At 60.2% G+C, this 17,575-nt stretch overlaps 2 protein-coding genes across 6 annotated transcripts in view; both read right to left on the bottom strand.

Moving 5' to 3' along the window:
• Positions 1 to 2,101: 2,101 nt before the first annotated feature.
• On the bottom strand, positions 2,102 to 3,078 carry LOC116644367. The gene has a single exon (XM_032423921.1). It carries the CDS (start codon positions 3,049 to 3,051, stop codon positions 2,128 to 2,130), a length of 924 nt encoding a protein of 307 aa, XP_032279812.1. The 5' UTR covers positions 3,052 to 3,078; the 3' UTR covers positions 2,102 to 2,127.
• The window catches only part of ZMIZ1 (zinc finger MIZ-type containing 1), a 234,779-nt gene continuing 219,315 nt past the window's right edge, over positions 2,112 to 17,575 (bottom strand). For all 5 annotated transcript variants that reach the window (XM_032423917.1, XM_032423916.1, XM_032423920.1 and 2 more), the window contains 11 exons: positions 17,382 to 17,556; positions 16,579 to 16,720; positions 14,865 to 15,075; positions 13,665 to 13,770; positions 12,533 to 12,693; positions 11,502 to 11,569; positions 11,104 to 11,172; positions 10,424 to 10,668; positions 9,052 to 9,218; positions 5,597 to 5,854; positions 2,112 to 4,097 (listed from right to left, as the gene is read on the bottom strand). In XM_032423917.1, coding sequence (XP_032279808.1) covers positions 3,990 to 4,097; positions 5,597 to 5,854; positions 9,052 to 9,218; positions 10,424 to 10,668; positions 11,104 to 11,172; positions 11,502 to 11,569; positions 12,533 to 12,693; positions 13,665 to 13,770; positions 14,865 to 15,075; positions 16,579 to 16,720; positions 17,382 to 17,556 — 1,710 coding nt within the window. In that variant the 3' untranslated portion in view covers positions 2,112 to 3,989. The remainder of the gene's footprint in view (positions 4,098 to 5,596; positions 5,855 to 9,051; positions 9,219 to 10,423; positions 10,669 to 11,103; positions 11,173 to 11,501; positions 11,570 to 12,532; positions 12,694 to 13,664; positions 13,771 to 14,864; positions 15,076 to 16,578; positions 16,721 to 17,381; positions 17,557 to 17,575) is intronic.

Genomic DNA, 17,575 nt, shown 5'->3' with positions numbered 1-17,575 from the left:
GGGCCTGCTACAGACTGGAGTCCCACCAGGAGGCGGCTCTGGGGTCTGAACATGATCACCCAGTCTCAGGTCCCAGGGCCTCCTCCAGGGACACCCCGTGGTAGGGGCTCCTCCAGATTAACACCAAACCTCCTGACTGCTCGCTTGCTTGCTGTTTTTTTTTTGCTGGGTGATCAGGCAGGGGTGGTGGTTTAGAAGCAGAAACAAACACCCAAACCACTCCTTAAAATTCACAAAATAGCTAATTCGCCAAACCTTCGTTTTTTGTCAATTTATTTAAAAAACAATTAACATGGGCAAATGAGATACCTCAGTGTTACAACAGAGTATAGAAATGTCTAGCAATAGTCAAATAATTTGATCTTTAAATACAAAATAACCACATGAACACCTAATATACAGGTTTCATCTGAATACATATTTATTAGATAAATATTAGAGGTTGTCACATCATCTAACTACATACAGCTTTGCAAGACTAGAAATCACAATTAGTTTTCTGACCAGTTTAAAGTATGAAATGATTGCATTGTACATAGATGTACAAAGACGATGACAGTTTGTGGGGGTTACTTCAGGCGGCACTGTGGGTGTGTTTATGTGTGTACGTGGGAATCACCTGCAATCATGATATCAAAAAATTATACAAAGTATGAATTTGGTTACAATTTTCTTCTGAAATCCCCGTTTCTTTTCATTATTTCCATAGCACCCTAAAAATACACAGGTGGCAGGACTAAGTACACTGAAGCTAAATAGTACATGTAGGTAAAATAAAAACAAAACAGAACAAAAATTCCTTTCCACACAGGGTCAGAGTATATTACATGAGACAAATGTGAAGAGAGACCTCACAAACGCTAACAAACAGGATCTAGTTTTTCCACGTTAAGATGGAGTTCCAAGCCTTTTTTTTTGTTTTGTTTTGTTCCGTAAAATAAAAACAATACACATTCCAAGGGAAATGAATGCATCTGTTAACGTGTCTCTATTTCTCATTTACATATGTACACACGTCCCTTGTCCCTTGAGTCGCTGCTGCTGACGTCGTCCTGTCTAGATGGTCAGGTCGAGGGAGCAGACGGGTAGCTCTCTGGGGGGTTTCGGGCTTCCGTGAGGGAGAAAGTATTAGAAGTTTCTTAAAAAATAAAATGGCTACAGGGAACATGATACACGGGTAAAGCTTCGAACCAAGGAGATGGGGTGATTGCCTGTACTCGGGCCTTCCCGCCTGCCCGCTGACGCCCTGTCCGTCTCGTGGAGTGGCAGCAGAAATGCGTCTACGGCCTGGGTGGGTGCTTGTCATGGAGAAGTGGCTTGCTGAGGCCTCGTTTTTGCTGAGGTTACTTATGGCTCCAAGTAGTCGTCCAAAAGGATGAGGGAAGCATCTTCCCTAGAGTTCAGAACCGGCCGCCTTGGCTCGGGGAGGCTGTTGTCACCTGAATCTGTCACCAGCCGGGGCTTGCTCCAGCCCCGGACACCTTTCTGCCTCCCTCACCCTCCTGGCCTGGCTCCAAAATCACTCTGGGAGAGCACGTCCCCAGAGCACGGGCTTCAGGCACCACGGTTCGGAAAAGCTCTTTGCCCAACTTGCTGGTGGAGGTTCGCGTGGGAGGGGCCCCAGGAAACCTGCCTCAGGGAACCAGGCCCTGGCTTCCGTGCAGAGATGGTTGAGGGAGGTGCCCAGAGCCCGGGCTGTGGGGAGCAGATCGACCCTCTGTACTAGAAAGCTGTGGGTAGGTCGGTGAGCAGAGTGGGGACACCCGATAAGAACCAGAATGGACCCCAGGCCTTTCTGGGAAAAAAATAGCACAGCAGGAAGCAGGAACTTCTAAGGAAGGCATTTGTAAGTCTGTCTGGGGCAGAACATTCCCAGATGGCCTAACACAGAGTGTGGCCACCCGCCAGGGCCCTCGGCCACATGCTACCTGGCATCGTCTAGTCCCCACCAGCCGACTGGGGATGGCTCTAAGCAGTGGGTGGCCTGATCTCACTCACCCATGTACTTTGTCCCTTCATCTGTACAAATAGCCCTGGTTGCTTTTTTGTTTTTGTTTGTTGTTTTTTAAAAAAAAGGACTCGGTCTTTGTCATTGAGTCAAGGTATTTTTAAAAACACCAGCAAAGGCTATAACCAGGTCATGAAAATGTCGAATATTATCAAAGACAATACTAAAATATTCACAAAGATATTTACAAAAGCAATTCTTAAAATAATTGATTTGCATACGGAACACCACACTGTCTGAAAAAACCTCGACAACGGGACAAAGGAAAAGGGGGCGGGGACCACGGCAGCTTTCCTATAGAAAACCGTGTGCCGGCCGTCTGGTACAGTGACTGGGAAATCAACAGCTGGGGCCACCGTTCTGGTCAAATCCAGAGGAGTGCTGGGGACCACCCGCCATGAAGGGGGAGGGGGAGAGACGGAGATTGAGAACGCGGGACAGTGGACGGAAAGCAGGAGGCCCCAGGCAGCAGCAGGGAGGGGCGCAACGAATTCACAGACGTGACCCAAGTGACCCGACGGCCCAGCAGCATCACAGGCCATGCGGCTTGGGGGGGGGGCATAGAGAACCCCCAAACAAAACGGACGCCCACACAAGCTCCCCGGGAGACTCCGAGAGCAGGAAGCCGGATGGAGCGAAGCAGTGGAGGGCAAACCAGAGGCTGCTTCTGCTCGAGCGAGCAGGAGTGTGGGCAGCTCTGCAGGGCAGAGGGACACGGAGGAAGGGAGAAGCCGGCAGCCAAGCGCGGCATGGAAACACCACGGGATGCTGGCGGGCACATTCCGGCATGTGTGGTGACGGACCGGGGTTAAGCCGGGGCAGCCTGGAGCGCAGGGGCAGACGGGGCAGCCGGGCCACACAGATGCCGATGCCCGGGGCTCCTGTTGCCGAGCCCGCGCAGGTGCCCCGAGCCTCCCCTGCCTCTCCACCGGCGCCCCCGGCTGGCAGGGTGGACAGAGGAGGACGGGGACAGAGGGAAGCGGGTGTCCCACGTAACAGTCTGGGAGAGGTGGGCTGGGCGGCAGGAAGGGAACAGGACACATGGAGAGAAATGGTTTGCTTGCCGTCCGAGTCCACTGTCCCTTTTCTCAGATGACTTCGTAGCTTAATTAAATTGTCATTTAAAAACAGGGAGCGGCTTGGAGCAAAGCTGTAAATTGCCATTCCTATCCGACTGCGGCTGGAGGCATCCCCCTGTCCCCCAACTAAGGGCACGATATTTTCAGCTGGGTACTCTCTCTCTGCCCCCCCCACCCGGCCTGAGTCCAGAGGTCGTGGGGCCAGCTGCGTTGTCTTGGCTCTGAGGAGACCCTGACCCCCTTTCCCACCAGTCCCCAAGCAGGAATGGCACACCCTCTCTCAAACACAGAATCTTGTCCTTTTTCTCTGCTTTCTGAGAGAGGAGTGTTTTTACAGGGTATCTTGGCTTAGAGGTCAGGGGTCAAAGTGACGGCCTTGGCCCCTGAGAGAGTTCTCTTTCCCAGAGGTTTGTGCTTTTCTGTGGTGGGTGGTGGTGGTGGTGGGTGGGTCGTTCTCACTGCCGCCAACCGTCACTGTTCCTCCAAGGCTCGGAGGGGGGGCTGCCTGGGTCTCGGGGTGCCCCTCTCTCAGGCTCACAGTCACTTGAAGGAGGCTCTGGGCCAGGAAGCAGGGAGGCAGGGTTACAGTTTAGAAACCGGAAGAACCTCGGGGGCACTGGAGGGTCGTTTGGAATCAGCACACACGGAGGGACAGGAAGCCTTCATCAGCGTGTGCCCTCTCGCTGGGCCGGTTCCCCACTGCGAGGGTCATCTTCAGGGCCTGCTCTGGGCACGGGCACCAGACCCACACAGCCTTCACAGTGCACCCTCCCGCCCCTCTGCTCTGAGAAGGCCGCAGCAGGGGCGGTCTGAGGGCATGGGCTCCCAGTGGTAAAGTGTGTGGGGGACAGACAGGGAAGGAGGCAGAGTGGGGAGGGATGGCCCCAATGGAGGAGCGGGCTTCAGTTGTTCTCAAAGAGAGACAGGAGGTCATCGTTACTATTGCTCGGCAGGTCAGGGGGATCCAGGTACGAGAGGAGCTCATCGGGATTTGTGAGTTCTGGAAGGAGCTGGAAGAGAAGTACAGAAGCCCAGATGAGGTGTCAGCTGAGGGGCTGGGCTGGCCCAGGGTGAGGACTGCAGGGGCACATGCCCTCTAGCTGCTGCCTGGGGTCCTGGCCCAACAGGGGAAACTAACCGTGCTGGCTGTCCTCAAAGGCATCCAGGCCATGGTGCTAGTCTGAGGCATACCCATGCTTATTCCCAGCTTGGGAGAGGGGGGCCCCCGGCCCACCAGCTGGGAAGGCTCATGGCATCAAGGGGCTTTCTCTTGATCCCAGTGTGCCTCGGGCCCCAAGACCCTGCCCAGAGGAGGTGTGGGTCACACGGGCCTCCCAGTCGGAACCATGTGGCTTTGCACATAAGGCCGCGTGCTGCCTGTTGCTCTCGCCACCCTGGACCTTCCTTCAAGAGCTCACTGCTCCCTGGTGAGCCTACGACTGGAGGGCAGCACAGCACCGTCCTTCCCAGCGGCCCCTGGGGCCGAGGCTGCACACTGTCCCTACCTTCCTCCACTGTGAGGCCCTTGGGAGCCTTTTGGTCACACTGGGGATCCTCATGAACCTAAAAGCAACCCACTGGCCTGGTCTGGGGAGGAGAGCTGGGTGAGAATTCAAGACGGCTGCGCCACTGAATAAACCCCATTCACCATGAAGCCGGACACTGCCGGGGTTGAGGGTGACAGTGGGGCTGGGGCGTGCAGACGGCAGTGGCTGAGGACAGAGCAGATTCCTCTCCGGGAATCTACAGCCCAGGGGTGTGGGATGGGAGGGGAGGGGCAGGGGCCCCTAGCCAGCTGCCCGGCCCCCATCACAGGGAGCCTCCTTCCACCCCACTTTCCAGATCATTTGGGTCTCAAGGTGGGAGACCCCTGAATCTCAGGCGCCCACTTCTGCCCCAGGAACCCTGGCACGACCCGAGGCTGGTCCTTTCTCAGAGCGAGCGATGGAGCAAGCAGAAGCACAGGGCATGGACGACGCACGGACAGGAAACTGGACACGGACACACACCGGCGACACAGACAGAGGGACCCTGTCACTCCAGCCCCTCCCCTGCCTCAGGCCAGAGTGTGGCGGACACTGAGATGGCAAGCTTGATGTGGGGGGCGGGGGTGGCGGGGAGGGGGTCAGAAGAAGGGCAGGGGCCTTCCTGTGCTTCCTCCAGAACCCTGCCCCAGGGGGACTCTGTGAGGGCCTGGGGGGGGGCGGGGAGGTGGGGCGGGGCGGGGGGGGGGGGCTGCAGGACTGTGGCCGAGGGGGCCAGAGGGCAGGCGCCGGCAAGGTCAGGAAAAGGATGCTGGGACCCTCGGGGAGGCTTCCCTGCTGTGGGGTCCCCTGGTTCTGGAGCCAGGGGAGGCAGGCTGGCTAGGCCCACCCACCACCCACCCACCCCCTCACAGCTGCACCTCCTCCACCCTGGGCCTTGAGCCCTCAACACCCACCCCTGCGCTTGGGCAGGTCCCGGCACCAGGCCTAGTCCCAGGCCAAGGCCAGTGGTGACCCCAACTTACATCCAGCGAAGGCTCCGGCATGTCGGACGCTCCCTGCGCTCCGGCCTGACCCTCTAAGGCTGAGGAGGGGTTAAAGGTCAGGTCGCTGTGTGGATGGTTGCTGGGAGCGGCCTGTGGCGGTTGCCGGGGAGGCTGGGAAGGAGGAGGAGGAGCCCCACTGTGATGTAATGGAGGCCCTGACTGGCTGCTGGGGTGTGGGACGTGCAAACCTTGTTGTATGGAGGGATGGGGCTGGTCAGAACTGCCAGCGTGTGGCATCTGTGGAGGAGGAGAGAGCAGGAGAGAAGAAATGTGAGGTGACGAGGTACAGCGACGAGATGCCTGGAGAAATGAAAACCAAACAAAACCGGGAAAATAACAAACCCCCAAAACAAAGCCACCCCCTTACAAAAGCTCAATGCTTTGTTGTTGTTGTTTTGCAGAGAAACAAACAAAAAAAGTTCTCCCCCAAAACTGCCAGTCCCGGAGGCTGTGGAGGGGGAGGCGAGGAGGGGGCCTCTGAGGCCATGTGGGTCCGGGAGGGAGGTGGCCAGGGGCTCGGAGACAAGCGGACACCGAGAGCGGGCTGCAGGCCCCTGCAAGCCCCTCCGCCTCTGCGGCCCGGACACCACCACCACAATGAACAGCCAAGGGCAGAATGGAGAAGCAAAATGGGCATGTTTCCAGGGAGCGGGGAGGCGGGAGGGGTGCTGCTGGCAGCGTGGTGCAGGCCCCCCTGCGGGCCGGGGCGGCGGAGAGCAGACACGGACAGACAGCATGGGCAGGCGTGCAGCTCGGGAGGGGTCTGCGCCCCACCATGGGCCCTGGTCGGTGGGCGACGCTGGCCACAGAGGCTCCTTCCGAGAGCCCCAGGTGGCAAGGGCCGGCGCCCCAGGACGAGCCCTGTCTGCTGCCCGGGCTAGGGCGGAATCGAATCCGAGTCGGAGGAGCAGAGCTGGGGGGGCTTCTCAGCATTGCCAGACCCTTCCCGTTGGCCATCCACCTAGGCGGCAACAGGCTGCCTCCCTGGGGGTCCTCCAGGCCCCGCCGTGAGCCCGAGCGCTCACTGAGTTGGGGGTAGGGTGTACCCTGCTGAGGCTGGGGCAGGTGGTGCTTCCCTGACAGACAAACCAGAGGACCCATGCTTCCCTGTGGGCATATACACTGGAACATGGGGCTGTGGCCGGGCAGGGGGCCGTATGCTGGTCTGTGTGCTATCCCAAACAGCCTCCCTTCAGAGCTCCGATCTTGGAGCACCAGTCCACACCCTCACCTCACTGCCAGGGCCCCGACAGGTCACCCCACCCTGCTTGCACTATGCTTGTCCAGGGGAGACGGACTTGCCAGGCCGCCAGTGAGCACGTGTCTCCTGGGTCTTTATGTACCTTCCTACCCACCCCATCATCCAGGCCACATGGACATTTTGTTTTCCATCGTGGGTTGGGAAACAGCAGCCTGATCTCCAGACCCTGTTTCTCTGGAAGCTGCTCCCAGGCCTTGCAGTGGGCCTCTGCTCAGTCTGGTGAGCCCCTCCAAGCGGGGACCTGACTGCAGGACCGTGGGACTGTGTGGGGAATGCACACGAGTTACGAAGGACCAAGAGTCAGGAAGGATGGCCACCACAACCGTCACTATGAGGCCAGCTTGTGACCCCAAACCCACACCTGTGGGTGCCCCACAGTGCCCAGTCGGGGGGGGGCAGGGAGTGGCTCCACACTCCTGGAGCAACCCAGCCCAGGACAGACAGTCCCCTGATCTGCTGACACAGCTGTCCCCCTTGGCCCTGACAACTTGCTGGAATGTCCTAGGGCCCAGAGGGGCAGGTGCTCTATGCAAGGGAGGGTCCTGCGGCGAACCAACGCCTCACTGGAGACTTTCCGCCAGTTCCCGCACGCGGGGGCGTCCTTCCTGGCGGATGCTCAGCCAGAGCCAGGCTGCTCTGGTGTAGCGCAGTGTATCTGTGACCCTACCGTCCCTCTTGCACAGCTGTCCTTCTGGGTCCAGCTGCCGCCTAGCAAAAGCCCAGACATGGGGAAGGACAGTACATATCTGGGGAGCATCTTGAAGGGGCTGGGAAGTCACCTAAGGGCTTAGGTCCCTCTGCAAAGACCCCAGCTGGCCCGCCTAAGAAGGTAGGAGAAAGCCTGCTGGACCCAGAAGTACGCGGCATCCTGTGGCCATTTTCCGGAACGGAGAGCTGTGAGTCGGTGTGTGACATGTGAGTGTGTGTGGAGTGTGATCTGGGTGACTCTGGGGCACAGAATGCTGAGGAAGGGGGGCTAGGAGAGAGGCCCCCAGAAGTCAGAAGCCCCATGGGGCAGAAAGTAACTTGCAAAAAGGTGGCTAAAGCCCCGTGACAGCAGCTACGTGTGACGTGGCCTTCTGGAGTTCCAGAGGAAAGTTGCTACACTGCCCCTCAGCCTGTTAGCCTTCCAGTTAACAGTCACTCCTGCTGAGAATCGGTGGCTCTTGCCCACAAGACGGCTTCTGGCAGAGCCAACTCCATACGGAACATAATACCATCCAGAGGCCCTTCCTCCCAGGCCACATGGTGGAAGATGAGAGGGCCCGGAGCCTCGTCCTCCAATGCAGGCCCGCCCAACCCCACTGCCAGGCCTTCTGTGACCGCCCCCTCCTCCTAAGGGGTGAGACCAGGGATGCACAAGATGACTGAGGCCTGACTTCAGCCCTCAGGCCTCCGCTCCGTGCTCCCAAAACCCAACTCCTTCCATCTGACCGCTGCCAGAACTATTGCTCCATTGGCACAAGGCTCACATCTGTCTTGCTCATACTGGGTACAAGGCCTGGCCCAGAGCACAGGCCCAGGAAATGGCTGCGAAGTCGAACAGAACCAAGCAGTGCTCACGGGATGAGGACCCAGGGCATGGCCGGGCCTCTTACCACCGGTGGGTGTGTGTTAAAACGTGACGTGCAACGAGAAGCGAATATTCTCAAGCTAAACAGAATTGCCAACATTTCTTCCCGCAGGAGGTGGTGATACCCTGAAGATTCAGACCCTTGGGGAGCAAGTGCCTGGGTCTGAGACAAAATTCTAGATGTCTGGGGCTATAGTAAGTCAGCAGAAGAGTGTGTGTAAGTCAGGGAGAGAGGCTGTGGGGGTGGGGGGGCTGGTGTGTGCAGGGGCGAGGTGGGTACACTTGGTAGGTAGACACGTATATGTGCGGTGTGTGCCGAGGGGAGCCTGCAGCTTCCCCCAGCTGAGAATCCAACGTTCTGAGTGAAACAGCCAAGTCCGAGAATGCCAAAGGGCCATGACCCAGCCTGGGTCAGGCCTCTCCCTCCCTCTGAGCTCCTCCAGATCCAAATCTCATTCCCAGTCCTCCCCTTTGCCCGGGAGGCAACTAGGCAAACATCAGAAAGGTCCTCGGGGAGGGGGAGCCCTCTGCTCCCATCAGTCCCACGCAGAGGATGGGGGCAAAGGGGGGAGGCGGTCAGGGCGAGGAAGAGGTACTCACAGTTTCCTGCATGGGGTGGCTGAGGGGTTTCTCGAGGGCGGCCATGTTGTTGGGCATGTCCGGGGGGTGGGAGAGCTGGGGGGGCCCGTGCATGAAGTCGTTCATGGACGTGCCGCCAGGGTTTCCATGGGGGAAGTCAAAGTTGCCATGGCCCTGGTAGTTGTTGCCTGGGGAGGGAAGGAGATGGCAGCAGGGCAGTGTCACCCTGGGGGAAAGACAGCCACCCGTGGGGGGGGGGGAGGGAGGGTAACGTAAATTAAGAGGAGTCCTGGCCCCCGAGGCTGGAGCCGGCGCCCGTGGCCTTACACCTCCCAGCTGTGTGACAGGGCAGCGGTGCATCTCTCTCTGGGGGGCCTTAGCACCCCAGGACGTGAGCTGTTTTATAGTTATGGGGGGGCAGAACTTGAGGCCAGGCTCCTGAGGTGGGGGGCGGGGATGACGAGGCCTGAGTCTGAGCCTTGCACAGGATCTGATGAGCAGGACCCCAGACCTGTTTCCCACTGCCCCCACGTGGTTGCACCTCAGCAGCGGGAAGACCTGGGCCCAGAGTGGGAGGTCGGGATCTGCCCAGGCCGCAAAGAAAGCAGCATCAGATTCTGGAGGTCACCATTAGAAATCAGCTGTCTGGCTTCCCTGGCCACTGCTCCCTCCACCCCATGGCCATAGTGAGGGATCAGAGGCCCAGCATGCTGCAAAGCTGGGGCCCTCTGCACGCTGTGGGACCCTGCTATGTGGGTTCACCTCTCTGGGTCTCTAATCATACAGGAGGCTGGATCCCGTGGGGAGCTCCCATCCCCTGTGTTTACGGGGGCTGGGAACTTTCTAGGAACCCAGGGCAGTAGGGTACAGCTTGGTCTGGGCAGCAGGGAGAGTTAGAGGCAGTGACAGTGACCTTGGTGGCCAAAGACTGGAGCTCCAGACCCCTGGACTCTGTGTCTGGAAGGATGGGAGTGCTGCAGGGACAGGGACAATACAGATGTCACAGAGTAACATGGGAGGGCACAGGGAAGGCCCAAGAACTCCAAGTGGGAGTGTTCTGTTAGCGGCCCCAGCAAAGCGGGCTCCAAAGAGGTCGAGGCGCTATCTGTCCCCTGGAGCTCGAGGAGGCAGGGCAGGGCAGCGCGGGACAGGCAGGAGGTTGGCTCACGGGGCAGCTCCTCACTTGGGCCTTCCTAGCTGGGTGCTGACCCACAGGGTTGGATGGAACCAGGTGGCAAAGGAGAAGAGGACAGATGTCGAATGGGCCACTGTACCCCCAAGTCGAGTGACCTCAACTCCCCTCACCCCCACTCCCCCGCACCTGCCACATGAGCCCAGAAATCCTGGGGCCCTGCTGGGTCTCCTCTCTCTCTCCTTGTCCAGTATCACCCACCTTGGTTGCTGTAGTCGCTGGAGCTGGTGCCCCCCGGTGGAGGTGGGAGTGGATAGGGGGACGGGCCGGGGCCCAGGGCTGCGATCATTTCCATGACGTTGGGCATGATCATCTGGCTGGGACTCATGGTCTTGAACCGCTTGGAGGGGATGCCATCTGGGTCATCTTTAATGTGGAGGTCTGACTTGATCGGGACTGGCCGCCAGCTGCATGTGGGGTCGATGGTGACCTCTTCAAACTCGGAGCTAGGGGGAGCAAGGGGGCAGAACTGAGGTCCTGGGATACGGGAGCCTCCAGCTCAGACAGACACTGAGGTGTCCCTGCCCCCATTCTCACCACACTCTGCACAGGACAGAGGTGTGAGGGATCTTCCTGAGCGACTAAGGTGAAGAAAGTAAGTGGCTGGGCACACGGCAGCTGGCCCCAAGGCCTCCCACCCAGGGAGTGGCCGTCCAGGGCACTGTCTTGCTCTGGCTGAGTTTGGTCTTTTCTGGAAAGTTCCTTTGCCCCCAGGTAGAGAAGTCCCTGAGACAGAGTCACAGAAAAGTGAGCGCTCGGGCGGGCGAGTCGTCTGCCAGCCTGGAGAGCAAGGGGCTATCCGGAGTATCCCCGTGCTCACGTCAGCCTATCCGGGCCAGCACCCCCACCCCCACGGCCCCTGGCTGGGGAGGCCTACTTACTGTTGGATGGCGTTCAGGATGCCCCACATGTACTGATCCACCTCCAGGCCCTCAAGCAGAGCGGTTTTACTGGAAAAAAAGAGAGGGGGGCTTGGCCTTTGCTCTTGGACCCTGGAGAGCAGGAGCAGAGCCCACCCCTCCACTGCGTCAAAGAGCCTCTAATGCTGGTTCCTACGGCAGGCAGGGACAGGAGGAGGATGGCCCGTGACAGCTGGATGCAAGGGGACTGCTCACAGCCCCTGTGCTCACAGCCCCTCTGCCGTGTCTGGGCTCCCTGTTTTGCTTTTAGGGCAGGTGCAGGCAGCTGGGCCCCAGAGAGCAGGGCCAGAGGGAGGCCAGTGAGCTCCCCCGGTTCGCAGCTAGGTGGGGAGGCTCCCGCCGGGGCGGCTGCTACTCACTTGCACACAGGACACCTCCAGGTCCCTCTCTCGCAATTCAGCTGCAGGTACGACTCCAGGTCAAAGCACTGCAGAGGCCGGGAGACAGACAGACAGCCAGACAGATGAGCAGATGCAGAGATGCAAGTGCCACCGCCTCCGGGACCCTTATGAGGATCTCCCAGCAGGGAGGGAGAGGAGTGCTGGGAGAGGACTGGGCTGGGGTGTCGCGGGTGGCCGTCACGGGGCCTTTCTGCTGCTCGCATGGCAAACCGGCCACCCCCACGCCCTGCACACGTCACTCCTCACACCACCCTTGTGCCCGGTGGCCCTCGCCCATGTCCTCTGAGGAGGCTTCCTGGCATGCCCGTCACTGACCCTGACACATGATGGCCCCTCTCACGGAGGCTGGGGACGGCGTGGACGCCAGCCTCCCCGTCAGCCCAGCCCCGGCACCGAGACCACATCCAGTCCAGTGCGTCAACGTGTGTCAGACAAATCAAGAGCCCAGACTCTCTGTGCCCACACTCTTCTCCCAGAGGGAAGCTCCCGCCCCACCATGAAGCTCCTTGTACTCTCTTCTGGGAGTCCTTCCTGAGCAGTGCCCCCCTCAGGGAATCATACCCACCCAGGCCGCCCACATTTGCACAGTGCCTGACTGCAGCAACCCAGACTGTGAGAGTCACTCGTTCCCTGAGCACCCGCTGGGGGCAAGGCCCCAGGACACAGCAGTGATCAGGCAGAAGTGTCCCTACTCTCGGGCTCCAAACCAGCTGTGGCCGTATGTGCAGGACTTCCAACTGGTGCCCGACATCCGTCAGGACAGGGACTGTCTAAATCGGTTCCCTGGGAACCGAGCCCTGGGCATACGGAGAAGATGCTCCAAGGACAAACGATGGCTGGGGTGGGTGAATACGATTGGCTGCCGATGGCCACAGAGTGCTCTGTGGATCAGAGCCAGGCCCCGCTGGCCCCTCTGCCTCCCCTCAGCACCCCAGCCGGACGGCCCACACCCCGCTCCCCCTGGAGCCGCCCCAGCCAGGACCACTCACCTGGACGTGCTTGCAGTCGTGGCCTCGAGCAGGCAGCTGGATGCGCCGGAATGTGATGGGGCACTTCAGGGATACCTTGATGGCCGTCTGCTCCACGCCATCCTCCCCGTTGAGGGTCGTGTTGCCCGACGAGGCAGCCACGCTGCTGAAATTCCGCTTGACTGTGGGGGCAGGAGGCACAGGTGGATGTGGAGGACGGGGCGGTCCCGCACACATAGCACCCCCTCCTGTGGCTCAAACACACCCCGCTTCTCTACCGCCCCGAAGACACCGGGAGGCCCCAGGAATAACTGGCGCAGCCCGGCCTGATCAGAGGGGAGCTTGGCCCTCCGGGCACCCTGGATCACCCAGCACTCCGGGACGGCAGCCCCCACGTGCCATGTGTGGGAGGCATGTGTCCCTAGAGGTCACCATGTCAGCTCCCCAGTCTCTGCGGAACAGGCCCCGCCTTCCCTAGGAAGGGGGACTGCCTACCACACGTGCAGAAACCCAGAATGCCACTGCCCACTGATTTTCTGGGCCCGGCGCTCTTGCACTCACTTCTGCAAGGGTGGAGATGAGAATGGACCAGTGCCTGGCGGGAACCTGGGGCTCAGGAGGTCACGTGCAGCAGCACAGAGGGAGGAGCCGTGGGGCACCTCCCTCTGTGGTGCCCCTCACTAATGACCTGGGTGTCTCCTCCAAAGGACTGGACTCTGAGCCAAGTCCCTCTCCCTAGTTTAGCCACGAGCTGTCGAGGTGGGGAGGCCAGTCGGGAAACCACCCCTAGGCCTCCCTTCTGCTGAAGATCCCCTTTGTCCCGTTCCTAGATGTGATCTTCTAGCTGATCATCTCTTCCAGGAAGCCTGCCAGGCCTGTCTATAGCATGGTGTTTCCTTTTAATTTGCCTCATCCCCTGTGCTGTGATCCAGCTCGTCCAGGCTAGGCAGGTCTCAGAGGCCATGCTCATTTGGTCATCCCCACAGATCCAGAAAGAGGGACATGAATTGGGGGTGGGGAATGGTGCCAAGAGACACTAGGGCCCCGGGGTTTGTGCACAGAGCCTAAGGTTGGTCCTGGGTGGATGAGGAACACGGATGGACGATGAACATGGGCTGGGGCTGGTTCTCGCTCCCTGAGCCCCCATACTCACTTTTTGTGATACAGTGCTCGGCGGGCAGGAGGCGCTTCTTGAGGAGGCCTTGCAGCACGGAGCGCACGGAGGGCCGGTGGACCAGCTGCAGCACGAAGAGGTGGGACTGCCAGGAGAGAGTGTGTGCTCAGCCCCCGCCCTACGGCTCCCCTATGCCCCCCCTCCACGTGTGCCCGAAGGCCCCTGAAGGCCAAGCCCAGGAAAGGGCCCTTGATTCATAGTGATGTTACTCTGTCCCAGGATGTGTCCTGGGACCTGTGAGCCTGGAGACCCAGGCAGAAGTCACCACTTGGGACAGTTGCTTGGGTCCTGGGCTGACACCACAACACCCCTGGCGTCAGGTTATGGGACACCTGGCATCAGGATGGGAGCTGGCCTCACTTCCTGACCTCGCCCAGCACTGCTCCCCATCATGTGTCCTCCACCCTTCCTGCCAGAGGGTGTCATCCCTGTTCTCACTCCTCCAGGAAGCTTTCCAGGATTGTATACCCTCACAAGCCCCTACAGGGTCTTCATTCTGACAGTACTCCCCATCCTGTGACTCCCGTCTCTAGGTAGCCTTGGTGTCCCTATGCTTGTAAGTGCAGGATCAGTGACTTTCCTTCTCCTGTGTCCCCCACAGAGGCCAGCAGAGCGGGGCAGGCAATCTACTCCCCCACGGATCCCTGAGCAAGCCCTGTGTACCAGGCCCTGATCTCTGGGGTGTAGGAGAGTGGCTCAGATGTGGTCCAGAGCAGGTCACAGATCGGAGGGACACATACACACTCGATTCTAGGACAGCAGGGTTGGGGGAAGAAGGGAGAAAGTTAACTCCAGACTTGATGGAGTTGGTCTGGGTCAAAAGATGATCAGAATATAAAAATTTCTTGTGAATGAAGCTGGAACAGTGCCTGGCTTCGAGGCACACAGACCTTCACCAGTGGAAGATGGGGGACACGGGGAGAAGGTGTCCAGGAGGAGGGGCCCGCAGGAGGAAGTTGAGGCGGGTGTGTGGACCGGATGGGGGCTGTGGCGTGAGAGTGGGAAAGGCCACGTCTACGGCCAGAGCTCGGTGGCTCTGAAGGTTATCCCACAGCCCCGGGGGGCCCGCCGCACGTGCGTGGAGGCAAAGATCACTGCAGTGGTCACGGGGATGCGGACAGAGCCGCAAGGGCAAGGCTGCGGACCACACCCCGCGCTCAGCCCCGCCCGCACACTCACGCAGCAGCAGGCCGTGACGGTGATCTGGATGGTGTTGCGGCCCGGCTGGCATACGTGCTTGAGGTGCAGGGGCTTGTGGGAGGTCTTGTTGTCGCCGCGCTCGATGGTCAGGGGCGTGGCGTTGACGCTGACCTGCACCGAGGCTGGCCAGTTGGTGTTCATCTGCCGGTCCTCGTGGTGGTAGCACTTGAACTGCAGCTCTAGGTCCGACCTTGGGGGGGGGCGGGGCGCGGCTCAGACGGCGCTGCCCGTGGCTCGGTGACACCTGGCCAGGCAGCACGCCTCCACCTCACCACAGCCTGAGCCCTCAGGGCCCCACGTCCCCAGCTGCCACTGCTGCCCCCGCCTCCCCGCACTGTCCTCCCCCACCCTGGATAGCCCCCCTGCCCACATCCCCAGTCAAAACCCGTCCCGACAACCCACGTTCCCTCACACCGTTCACTCCAGCCACACCCCACTGCTCGGCTGGTCTCCTCTAGACCCCTCCCTATCAGGGTGACACCTGCTCTCCCAGGACAGAGAGAGAGAGACAAAAAGGACAGACACTAATGTGGCCAGACCAGCTGGGAGGCTGACGATGTCCCACCCAGACTCCAGTTGGGACGGGCCTGGGCCGTGTCTGATTCAGTTCCCCACTGAGCTGGGCACCAAAGATACAGCACGGAAGGGGATCCTCATGAACCCGGCAGTGTGGAAACCAAGCAGACCAGGGCCACGGGACGCCTCCCAGGCGAGGGCACTCGGGTAAGGAGGGATGGGTGAGCAGGGCCTCTGCACAGGGGTCCCTCCATCCTCCTGCCTGAGCACCTGAGCTCCTGCGCCCTTCCACCCACCCAGCTCTGTCTACAGCCCCCACCGAAGCTCACTTGGCGTGGTCAAGGCACTGAGTTAGCTGTGTGTACGTGCCCAGTGCAGACCCATCTTGTGTCTTTCAGGTGCCCACTGGGTGGCTGAGAGACTCTGGGTAGAGGGGTGGCAGGGCATCGTGAGTCCTGCCTGAGGAGGAAGGACCGAGGATGGGGACACCAATGGGTTCTGGCATCTAGGAGAACTGGGCCCGAGTCCCAGCTCTGCTGCTTGCTGTGAGAACTTCCCCCAAGCTAATCGACTTCTCTGGCCTCATTGTCGATGGGAAAAGCATTGCCCACTGACAAGATCAAGGGAGGTCAGGTGTAGAAGGCAGAGAACACAGAGCCTGGCCCAGCCAGGGACCTCCCGCCCTTGTCCTCTGGTGTGTCTGGATGTCTGAGCAGCGGCCTGGCTCAGTGGCCAACTGCTGGAAACCTGTAGGGCTTGTTGGTCCTGCCCAACCCAGCCTCATTCCTCTATTTTCCGGCTCTAGCCACAACAAGCCATGTTCAAGTTCCTCCTGCCAGCCCAGCGTCCCTCCTGGAAGACCGCCTTACCGGCCTTTGGGTCTGAGCTAGCCCCCTTTTCCTCTGGGAGGTCATCCCTGACCACTCTCTCAGGACTACACTGAGCGAAAGCTGCTCCCTGCCCTTGGGCCACTATACCTGCCAAGGCCTGCCTGCAGGTTCCCCACAACATCCCCCAAACCCTGCCCAGAGCGGGGCCCAGTCAATGATACCGAACAGGTGAAGGCCGCCGGCAGATGCTGCAATTACCTGCTCAGGGCAATGCCTGGGCCGGGGACGTCACCACCGGACGCCTACCCCCACCCAGCTTGGGCCTGTGCCCCCAGCATGACGCTCACCTCCACATCAGTGTCTGGTGGACCGTGGGCCGCAGGTGAAAGACGTGGTTGCTGACGGCCAGGTTGTGCTCGAGGCGGAAGGGCTCCAGCACCACGCCATCCCGCACCGGGAAGGTGAGCCGCAGCTCATCGTTGTGGTTGGCTGGGCGGGGAGGATGAGCTGGGTTAGCCGCATGCCCGTGGCCACCACGGGCACACAGGAGCATGGGCCCCGGGGCTGTGGGTGGAGCTCGCCCCCCCCCCACACAACTCGCCCTCTTAGCTGCACACTCAGGGGACTTGCAGGGGTGTGTGTGTGTGTGTGTGTGTGAACAGGGCCACAGAAGCTGGGCTATTTGCCTGTGTGCACACCAGGGAGCCCGCTGCTTCTGTCAGTCCACCCCACCCCACCGTCCCTGCGTCCCATGTCCCACTCATCCTGGCTCTACTCCCCTCTGACCGCACCTATTACCTATTCTGGAAACCCCAGGCTCCTCCGCCCAGCCCCTCTCCACAACTGGGAGCCGCTTTTGCTCCCAGCCTCCAGCAGCTCAGGGCTGTTGGCAGCCCAGCTCCACCCCAAATTTCCCTTGCGGGTGGGGCTTCTCTGCTTCCAAGCCCTCCCGCCCTTTCCACATGCCCAGCCCCCGCAGGCAGTCCAACTTCCAAGCCCCCTGGCTCCTGGCCCACTGCAGGGCCCTAGGTGGAGCTGGCCAGACAGAGGGAGGAGGTGGGGCTGGCCAGACAGAGGGAGGAGGTGGGGCTGGCCAGACAGAGGGAGGAGGTGGGGCTGGCCAGACAGAGGGAGGAGGTGGGGCACTCACCTGGGGGTGGCGGCAGAGCGCTCATATTTGGCTTGATGTCAGGTGGGAAGGGTGGTTTAACGTCTTGGCTGGGGGATAGGTAGGGGGGGATACTGCTCCCGGGGGTCATGGGGGGCGTGGGGTTCCCTGGAACAGGTGAGTGGGGGTAATTTGCCACAGGAACTGGCCTAGGAGGCTGGAGGAAAAGAGAAACC

Source organism: Phoca vitulina, unplaced genomic scaffold (genome assembly GCF_004348235.1).
Source record: "Phoca vitulina isolate PV1807 unplaced genomic scaffold, GSC_HSeal_1.0 scaffold29, whole genome shotgun sequence".
Classification (NCBI taxonomy): domain Eukaryota; kingdom Metazoa; phylum Chordata; class Mammalia; order Carnivora; family Phocidae; genus Phoca; species Phoca vitulina.
This window is presented reverse-complemented; position numbering and strand designations above follow the sequence as displayed.

Bases quoted from the DNA above. Each gene is read 5' to 3' on its own strand.
- LOC116644367 (XM_032423921.1), bottom strand. From the start codon at position 3,051: ATGTGTCCTGTTCCCTTCCTGCCGCCCAGCCCACCTCTCCCAGACTGT.